The sequence below is a fragment of the Paramormyrops kingsleyae genome, chromosome 23, assembly GCF_048594095.1.
Source record: "Paramormyrops kingsleyae isolate MSU_618 chromosome 23, PKINGS_0.4, whole genome shotgun sequence".
NCBI classification, from domain to species: Eukaryota; Metazoa; Chordata; class Actinopteri; order Osteoglossiformes; family Mormyridae; genus Paramormyrops; species Paramormyrops kingsleyae.
In genome coordinates, this window is record NC_132819.1 from 19206309 (window position 1) to 19216794 (window position 10486).

Here is a 10486-nt window from a genome sequence, read left to right on the forward strand (position 1 = left end):
CATGTGTTGATGGTTCTTTTTTTGTAAAGTAACATATTTCTGACATCGGAATTTACTGCGGGGATTTGTCATTCTCTTTTATGTTCGTTGTCTATTTGATATTTAAGGACATACCAAAGAATCACTATAATAATATATTTTCTGAAAAATAATGAACAATTTATGAAATAATATACGAGTGTGTGGTCCTTCTTGCGAGTCTGACTTTCGGTCAGTCTATCATCCAGTAGCGGAGACCCTCGCAGTATTTCATCACACCTGGATTTCTTTGCCATGTCTTACCCACAGTTAGGATACCACTACTCCTCCACACCGCAGGTAAGAATAGCGTCACTCGATATCGTTATCCAGAATTGTGTCTCAGCGTTATTGATTAGACATTAAACAATAAACAGCCAGATGCAATTCGGGATTGAGTTAAATCTGATATCTACACTCTGAGATCCATTGTCTTGGCGATTTTGCGGATCTGTTCACCTTATGTAGACCACATATAAACGTGTCATTTTACAGGACTGCATGCCAAAACATTATAAATGCCCTTAAAGATCTTGGTTGCTTTTTGCCTCGAGTGTATAACCATAATTAGAACTCTTCAGTACACACCGTGCTCATATGTCTATTCCGTGTCAGTATCACATACCGGTAACAGACTTTAAACGATCCAGTACGAAAATAACCGAATAAAATTTGTTCCCTTATTCCACTCAGTTCCTGATGGCCACCAATTCTTTGACGGCTTGCTGCGAGTCCAGCGGCAGAGCTGCTGTTGACGGGGGGGTGATAGCAGCTTCCCCACAGACGCCGGTTTATTGCCCCGTTTATGAGAGCCGGCTTCTGGCCAGGCATGATCTCAGCCCCGCCGGTTCTCTATACGGGAATCCCTACCCTGCAAGCCAAGGCTACGGGAATTACGTTACCTACGGGACAGACGCTTCAGCCTTCTACCCCCTGGTAAGCGGTCTGTGATCTTCCCTTCAGTCTGTATGTCTTTATACCCCACCGGAACGAAGTGCTCGTTAATGACTGACATTAATCTTTTCGGCGTGAGGGCTACTATAGATGTTTGACGCATGTAACTGGACTTATTTAATGGGACGTTTTGCAAAACATAGGCATGATTTTGGGTTTATGCCGGATTTTTAACCACATGTTTATTTTTTTAACGTGTACGGCATATTATTTTGATCCATTAACTAAGTTTGAATGATTAAAGGGTGTGATGTGTTTTAACTGATTCATTGACGGCCCTAATTTAATCGGAAAATCGATACTTAATTTTCAGTTATTGCAGTGTTCGGTGAATAGAAATTGAGTAATACGGTTTTGCTATTTAAAACCATTGTTCTAGTTTTTAGAAAGTATGTAAAATGCTGTCTTGAAACGCACAGTGGAGTACAGAAATACATGTTTAATTGATGACTAATTAAAGGAAGAATTTTAAATTCACACCTTTGATTAAATCTCTCCCACCTCGCAAATATGAACGATGAGCATCTCTGTAAAGGTTAGCATGCCTGGGTGAGTATCGGCCTCTGTGGCCTGGTCTGCAGTGTATCGTGTGTGTTTGCAGAGCGCCTTTGAAGCCAAAGACGGGGGCGTCTCCACGCCTGCCGGCATCCCCCCCGCTGCCGCCTGTTACCCCTGTGACTCCGCTTTGGGACAATATCCATACGACAGGTATGAACGACATAAAGTGGACTACATGAGGTCCAACAGAGACAAACTATAAAGAGCGAAAGGTCCCAATGAAAGTTTGTTATTTAGAAGGAAATTGGATCTCAAACTGCATTCAAGCACCAACAGTTATGTACTTTTTCAATACATTTAAATTTAATACAGCAATTCTCAGCAATAACGTTTAATGTGTGTATAACAAATAAGATGGTGTACGCTGTGATTTAACTTCTGGGAACACTGCTGTTGCAATATTGAAGCACCCTACATCTTTATATTATGCTGGACTATAATTCAACCCACAGCAGAATAGCTAATTACAAGAGTTACTTTTTATTACTGACAGCACTGTTTGTACAAGTCACCAGCCCACCTGAGCTCCTGTGTAAATTATTTATTAAGCTGTGACTCACGGTGGAAAGCGGAATCCCTGAGTGTTCCTGTCTGTACCGCCAGATACGGATCGATGGATGCCGGGGCGCGGAGGAAAAACGCCAGTCGCGAGACAACGAGTACGCTGAAAGCCTGGCTCAACGATCACCGCAAAAACCCGTACCCCACCAAGGGGGAAAAGATCATGCTGGCCATCATCACCAAGATGACCCTCACCCAGGTGTCCACCTGGTTCGCCAACGCCCGCAGAAGACTCAAGAAGGAGAATCAAATGACATGGCCCCCCCGGACGAAAAGCTCCGATGACAAGGGGTATGATGACGATGAAGAAGATGGTGAACTACTCAAAGGCGAAAACAGAGACCATGGTTAGTACGCATAGTTACACAAGATAAAGTTTTTTCCCCGCAGATAATTTTCCTCTTAAGTTTCTTCCTCTGAGTATATATTAAAGGCATGTCTATTTGTTCTATTGGATTATTTTATACTGTGAGTCATTTTACATAAGAATTCCAAGTGTATTCTGTGGGTGATCTGCATTTAAGCTGCCTGTTTTGTTAATATGTTAAATAGATGTATAACTTGTGTTTCAGAGCATCAAGCACTGGGAGAAAAAGATCTCCGACTAAGTGATATGGAGGATTTCCATTCGATCGCTTCAGGAAGTCCTAACAGCGAGCTAAAGCACCCGTATCCAAGGACAGACTATATGCATAGTCGCCCCAAAGTATCCCTCGGACCAGCCTGTACCGAAGACGCGGATCTGACCAAAAGCTGCTTGCGAAGATTTCCAGAGAGCTGCGAAGGAAATATTAACGGCAGAGAGCTGACAAAAATAGTTTATACGGAGGAATCCCAAACCAACAAGCCGAAAATATGGTCTCTGGCACATACGGCCATTTCTTTGAACCCAGCTGAATATCCATCCTGCATGCATAAATGTGCGTCGCCGGTGTCCAACTCTGTGAAAAGCATGGACAGGCAACAGGATTCCCCAGTAGCCACTTTGAGGAGCTGGGTGGACGGGGTCTTCCATGACCCGTTATTTCGGCACAGATCTGTAAACCAGGTGCTGGTTAATACCACTGTGTCTGGAGCCTCGACAGAATGCGCGGTCGAGGCGTCCGCAATCTGCGACTCATCTTTCGGCGTGATGAAGGAGCAAGTAGCATCAATAAAGCATCAACAGCCAAATAAAGACTTGTCGGGTTTTTCGAAACCAGGAAGTAAATTGTTCTTCTCTTATTGAAAAACAATCTAACTTGACAGTCTTGTCAAAACTCTGGGAAGTACTATAAGTGGAAATAGTTGGCAGTAAAATCACATGTGAAACGTCCAAAGAGGGACATTTTCGTTATAGGTCTGTCTGTCTCGTGACTTTCGTTAACGACTGCAAAATTGCACAGAACCACACACATTTCCCTAAACAGGAATTACATGTTTTCTCGTTGAAATACACTTTTTGTTTCTATGGGTGGGATTATTCCTTATGCTGTCCTTGGTGCTGAAATGAGTTTAACAGTGTCCGTGACGGGTGAAGCGAAAATTGTCTGTCGTATTCCTACATATTTTTTTTTTAGAAATCCAAAACAACAGGTACTTTGTAATATAATGTAAAAGACCTCTAAAGTTAAGCAATATATTGTAAATATTATAGTACAATTTTTATCTTAACCTCATACATATGTTCATTGTTTTGAAACCAATAATATCACGATCGTGACATAGTAACTGTATTGTACATCGTTAATAGTAATTTCCAATAGACATGAGAGAAATAAACTTGAATTAATCTTTATTTAATGGAATGCATATTTGTATTGCTCTTACTAAGCTACCTTATTATGTTTTACGATACTATACGATACTATAAAATCGACTCACAAACGTTAATGTATAGGCTGTGTAACTGAAGTAAACCTACTATAATATTTCATTTATATTAAAATTCCTATCATTAGACATATATTTTGAGAAAACGATTTTATATATGGAAATAAGTCCTTAATATGTTACAAAGATGTATAAGAAATTCCACATTTTCTGAAAATGTCAACCTGTTAAAATTGAACTTTTAAAACCATTAATAGATGTTCAATGTACCTTTACATTTGATACGGTCCGTTTCATTCGTTTGGCTGTTTAGCGGTGGATAGTAAAATAAATTTACAGTACTTTTACATGGGCTCAAACTTCAAGTATAATCAGTGAGCCGTTACTTTTCATTGAGGAAGTTTGAGAGTGACGACGAGAGAAAAACAAAGGACATAAATTCATCCGTAGCCGCGAGTAAGAGAATCCCCTGACCTCAAACGACGGGACTCATAAAATATTTACAATTCCGATCGATAATATCTGGATAGACGGTCTTTAAATATACCCACTTGGGACGTCGGGGAGCGGTAATAGGTTTTGTCACAACAGCTTAGCAAAGAAGACAGAGAAATAATAAATCATACGATTTAATTGCTCAGTCTAAGGTACCAAGTTAGCCGCCGCTGTTATGTAGCCCTATTAATGTACATAGGTGAAATAAACAGGAAACACCGATAAGACCCACATATTTCACGTGAGATTGTTGTTATTCATGCATCGAGAATTAAGCCTATAAATAGAACCTTAAGACCAAACGCTAGCAGAGTTATTTCCTACTTTGCAATTGGGTTGCATTTGAATTGTGTTCAGTGGGTCTGCTGTGGTTAGTAGGTTTTGTTAGAAGTATGTTGATTGTACTATAAATGAAAATAGGAAACTAAACAAAGTGAATATTTGGGAAAAGACCAAGAAGGTTTCATACCATAATCACATGAAAGTAACTTTGGCTATTGATTAAATAACGATTCTCGTTTATATAACTGTAAATGACGGATCGTGTTAAATGATTTTTAGGTAATAAAGGGCAGTAACTCATTAACTTTCAATGACTTGGATATAGACTGATTTATCAAAGCAGCAGGGCTATTGTAATCGAAGTAAGAATAAATGGAATAGGAATTGGTATGTGTGGTAACCCTATACCATTGAATTTTTAGGACATTCTACTAAAATTAAACTACTAATTCTGTTGGCTTATTTATTTTAGCAAACACGTAAAAGAAGAGATCTTCAAAATCTACATCGCACAGTAACTCACCACTGGTTAAGCGGCATGGAAGAAGCGATTGATCATATTTCAGCTATACTTTCATATAAGCATTCATAATAAGGTAAGGAGGTAAAAAAGAAAAACCTTAAAGAAATGTTAAACATCTGAAGGCCCATTTAATTCAACTAATTCAATCTTCCGACAGCTCATCTATTTCAATGTTCGCATGTCTTAATTTCCAAGTCTTTTAACGGCGCGCTTGAGGAAAAGCGCGTTTCCCTCAGTCACGGCACACAGCGTCCGCTGATTGCTGTAAGTGCTCAACATCATCATTTCATCTTCTTGAAATGCTGAAACGGGATTTTGTTCGCGAAGCCGTCCATAATGTCACCGAACAAGCACACTAAAGGTGATAGACCTATTATTTAAAATAACATAGCTTGTTTGTTCATATTAGTGCCTGCACTTTTTTAAGTGTACACAGAGAAAACATCGTTTATTTTATTATATTCATTATTATAAATATACACGATTATTCAATATTTTATGCATTGACTGGATAAATAAATAAAATAAAGCTATTAAATTTGTTTTAACTCGTCGGGAGAGTTTTCTCTCCCATCGGTTAGAAAGCTTGGGTGAGTTTACTGGGCGGTGTTGAGTAATGTACATCCATAATCTCCTCCCTTTATGTGAAAGTGACGGTGGGTGGAGATCCCCGGTGTCCTTTGTAAAGTCGAGCTCAGAGAGTAAGTAATTTCTCATTATTCAAGGGTGTGGGAGGCATCCTGCAAACAGGCGGCCCCGTGCCCTCCCCGCAATGTCAGTCGGCATCTCCACAGAGGTCAAACTCTTTCAATTTGTGCGGCACCGCACGCTGTATTAAGCGCGACACCCCTAAAACAGCTTCATCAAAGCGCGTTCCCGCTATGCCCTCATATATGATTTCTACACATTTTTGTGTTAAAACTCTACTAAAGCGAGCATATACTTGAACAGACTGAACTGAAAATATTGAACTGAATGTCGTATTATTTTTTTATAATTATTTTAAAACAACTCACGTTACAGGGCTCCAGACAAAAAAAAATAATAATAACTTTAGAAGCCAATGGCTCCTAAACCCAAAATATTTCGGAGCCAAATGCTTTTTTTAGAAGCCAAAATCTCAATCACATGGGAAATGTAAAATAAATTAAAAATACCTCACGCTGATTTTCTTTCTCTTGTCTCATGTAAGCTAACTTTACCGTGCATCGTAGTTAAGGTTTAAACCCAAACTCACTTTCGGGTATATCTCCCTGGTATTCTCACTCGATGATGCATGTGGGGATATGCGAATCTATACTGAAATATTCAAGAAAGTGGGTTCGAGTTTAAATTTAAACCTTAACACCAACACCGCAGTAAAGTTTTCCGGGCTGTGATGTCTTTCAATGTTTGTAATGTTTCTCAATGTTTCGATGTGCATTTCACGTTCAATAGTCCAGCCCTCTTGCTTAAAGTCACTGGCGGTGAATGGACACTGCAATTATTAATAAATACATAAAAAACATATAATATTAAAGTTACATGGTGTGCAGTGTCCCCCAAAGTTTAGTGCTTAAATCACACTTTACAGGACACGTCTATATCGTTTAGGTTTATACTTATTAGTCCATAAATTCTTTTGTACTGCACACAGTGCAGTAATTAATGGTAATGGATAAGTATTGCGAGATCTCGCAAACGTCTATCCCACCTTTCCATTTTTTCCACAACCATCGATTTTTTCCACTCCATGGCCCATCCGGGGCTCCATACTGTCTGCAACAGGCCGCCTGATACGGCGAAGAGTTTGTAACGCAACGGTTTAACGAAACCTACTAACCACAGCAGGCCCAATGAACACAATTCACATGCAATTGAAATGCAACCCAAAACGGCCCAATCTGTCAACACTGCTATGGATCGATCCACGCTTTAATCACGCGGTAACCTTTCTTTCCCTTTTAGTTTTATTTTCTTGCATTGCGAGGCAGTCGACTGGAATGAAAAAACTAGTTATAAAATAAAAAATCTAGCACTGCTTAAGCGGCCTGGCCTCACGCTACCTTGCTTATACGGAGGATTGCTTCTTTTCTCCGTGCGCTCCGGTTACTCTCGGTTTGGTTAAGTTGGTGTCTCTAAATTGCTGTGAGTTTGTTTGCGATTTTCCTGTGACAGACCTGAATTCTACACGGGGAATCCTAGGCTTCTGCAGTGAATAAGTTCCGGAAGATGGATGGGTAAGAACGTAGCGCTGTGTAATTTAAATGGCCACTGATCATTTATACGTGGCTATTTCCAGTACAGCGCTTCGATTTTTTTTTTTTTTGCGGCACGCTGATTGGTGCAAATTTGCATACTTGCCAGAGTAGCATTTATATATTGGGAATAAAGCAACAACAACGATAGAGTTATTATGGAATAACCCTCCCTGCCTAAATCATTCAATGTAACCCTGGACATATATTCTACAATAAGCTTATATTCCATAGATTTCTTTTTTTTTTTTTAGATTCTTAAATATATTTACTATTTTCTTGTAATTAATGATACGTGTAACAATGATGGACGCAAACATGCAAAAGATCACCTTCAGACATTCATCTCATACCAGACAACATACAAAATAAGAAAAGTGTCTTTCCAAACACCAAAGGAATGTATACACCAAGTGTAGCAGAGCTTTAATGGTGAGTTTCTAAATCATCTCCAGAGACAAAATATGCACATAAACAAATAAAAGAAAATCATAAGCAGGAAAAAGCACTAGAGACACAAAGGACAGGAGCAGAGCTTCAGATCCTCAGTGATGATGCTTGTGCTGAAACTGCAGTCCGCAGTATCCACACGTTCCCACCTTTGTTTCTTTGTCCTATGGAAGATTGAGGAAACAGTCGCTGAAGCAGCACGCCCAAAGCAGGTAGACCGCACCCTAGTGCTACTCGTCACTGACAAGCCAGAAGACCACAGAGGCTGCAGTTACGCCAATAATCAGCCTGCTGCGGCCTTTGCGTCGGAGGAGCAGACAGACAAAATTTAGCCAAGTTAAAGCAGATTTAAAATCCCCTCAGTTTCAGACACGACCACTGCAAGCGGCTGCTAGGTACCAGGTTGATGTAGACTTTGGGGTGACCCAGGGCACCGCCTCCCCCATCACAGGACACCACGTTAGTCTGCACGTAGGACACGGGCTCCTCTGCCACTAGCTGGATGGCAAAGTTCTCGTTCACCTGCAGTCAGGACACCCATCTCCATTACTGGCCTACACAGGATCAAACCTCACAGAAACCCTAGTCAGTCCACACAGCCGCATAAATACAAACAGGCATAAATACAAATTAAAATCGTAATTGTAATAGTAATTAGTTACTATTTAATTCCATCTTAAACCCAGTCATTGAATGTTGTCAGGAAAGCCCTGAAACTGCAGTGTTCAGGGTTAGCGTTAGGGTTTTCGACGTAGATCATCACACCAGTGGTATGGGAGAGAGAACAACTGTACCTCCTTCTGTCTGCCGACAAACCGGGCCCTCCTGGTGTCATTATCGTCAAACACCTGCAAAAGAGCGCACATCAGCCAAAAATCATTAATGCTAATTACCGGTCATTTGATTGAATGCTTGGAGACACTTCCGTACAAATGCTCCTGTATCAAAACCCTAAGTTACATTGCTTGTATGTATGTATAAGGACGCACATTCAATGTATAAGTAGGCCTACTGCAAATCCAGAATGACACAACAGTAAACAGAGATGAGCGACTGAAAGCTGACTGATAGTGTCACCATGGTTTCGAGGTTAACAGAACAGGCCCCAGCGCTCGATATTTCACACTGAACTGCGGTCCTACCTGCCCAGTGTGGGTCACCTTCTCTCCGGTACGGGCCACTGGCGCGCTGTACCAGCACGCAGGGGCCGCTCGCAGCCTGATCGACGCCAGCAGCACCCGGACCCCGCCGGTGAAGGGCAACAAACCGGCCCTGGCAGCCGCCATCTTTCCCGAGATACTTGTGTGTGTGTGTTTTTTACCCATAAATCACCGCAGTCAGTGGAAGCGGCTCGGTGGTGCCTCTGGGTCCTAAAGAGCAAATAGAAGTTCCAAGATATAAAACTGGGGGAAAATATAAAATAGCGCAAAAAATCATATATCTGTTTAATTTCAGTAATTTATAAGTCATGACGATCAATGTGTAGAAATAAAGGTACAATGTGTGCGGAACTGCGGCTCCGTGACAAAGGTAACCGGCGGGTTCAAGGACCCGGCGGGTCCGGCGCAGCGCTGCCAGTCGCGCACCTCGGAGGCAGCATGGCGGCGCCCTGAGTCTGCTCACTGGCACAGCATCGTCCTTATAACTGCCGTATGAAGGTGAGCACTGGCCTCTCCGAATCTGATATCGCGCGTTTTCCTGTACCGTCGCTGGTGCCGATACATTTGCGTTTAGTGGGGGAAGATCGGGGAGCCTCGGCCGGGGGGAGCGTGATGCCCTGCCTGCGAGTCTCCTTGCGCTTATTCTCAACGCCCGCAAACGACCACCAGTAAACCTGTATAACTCCACAGCTATTAAAAGCATACAAAGAACCAAGTTTTTATTATTGCGTAGTGGAAGCGAGGGCTAGTTAACAGGAAATGTGAGCTGTTTAACCATTAAGCCATAGATCAAGTAAAACGCATTGCATATATGCAATATATACATACATGTAGACCTGAATGTTGAGTCGGCACCGTGTGGTACTTACAATATTAAATAAAAAATTAAACCTGTAAAAATGACTGATTTTTGAAGACGTTTTTCCTGTATCTGTATTCCTACAGATACACACTGTGGGTGGGAGGGGTTGCAGTGGATACAGACGAAGAGAGCTAGCTGTTTGCTCGGCGGGATTTTTTTGTTATTCCCCTGAGGGAGGTGTTTCACTCAGGTCAGTACAGTGTGATATCAGGATTCACAAATTGATAAGAACCTGAAGCTGTTTAGGATGATATGGCTGTTTTGTGAGATGTCTGTGTGGTTTGTTTTTCAGGTGTTGGGACAATGTCACTCATACGTGTGTTCAGTTCACTCACCAGGCAGGTTTGGTATAATCTGCCCAGGTACAGGCTCAGTGGCTCCTTGCCGCAGACGGCACTGCACAGGTGTCTGTCCTCCATCTCCAGAATGGGGGTGTCTGCGGCGCTGGTGTCGATGCCCCGCTGGCTCGGACCCTGTCAGCAGCTGGCGTGTTGGCAGCAGGTGGCTGGGATGAAGACCAGGACATCCCTGAAGAGACGCTGTAAGGACTGCTTCTTCGTCCGACGGAGAGGCC

General features: G+C 41.8%; 2 protein-coding genes and 1 long non-coding RNA gene across 3 annotated transcripts; 2 read left to right on the plus strand and 1 right to left on the minus strand.

Annotated features, from left to right (window-relative positions):
- Window positions 1-273: 273 nt before the first annotated feature.
- On the plus strand, window positions 274-3473 carry LOC111852771 (iroquois-class homeodomain protein irx-4-like). The gene is made up of 5 exons (XM_023829016.2): window positions 274-318; window positions 712-954; window positions 1574-1680; window positions 2134-2438; window positions 2664-3473. Exons 1-5 carry the CDS (start codon window positions 274-276, stop codon window positions 3317-3319), a joined length of 1356 nt encoding a protein of 451 aa, XP_023684784.2. The 3' UTR covers window positions 3320-3473.
- A 4365-nt stretch (window positions 3474-7838) lies between these two features.
- Window positions 7839-9214, minus strand: ndufs6 (NADH:ubiquinone oxidoreductase subunit S6). The gene is made up of 4 exons (XM_023827648.2): window positions 9033-9214; window positions 8685-8738; window positions 8290-8412; window positions 7839-8054 (listed from the first exon to the last, which is right to left on the minus strand). The coding sequence occupies exons 1-4, from the start codon at window positions 9174-9176 to the stop codon at window positions 7986-7988; spliced, it is 390 nt and encodes a 129-aa protein (XP_023683416.2). The 5' UTR covers window positions 9177-9214; the 3' UTR covers window positions 7839-7985.
- A 187-nt stretch (window positions 9215-9401) lies between these two features.
- LOC111852111 (uncharacterized) lies at window positions 9402-10486 on the plus strand. The gene is made up of 3 exons (XR_002840161.2): window positions 9402-9548; window positions 9996-10102; window positions 10205-10486. It is a non-coding gene; the product is annotated as an uncharacterized lncRNA (long non-coding RNA).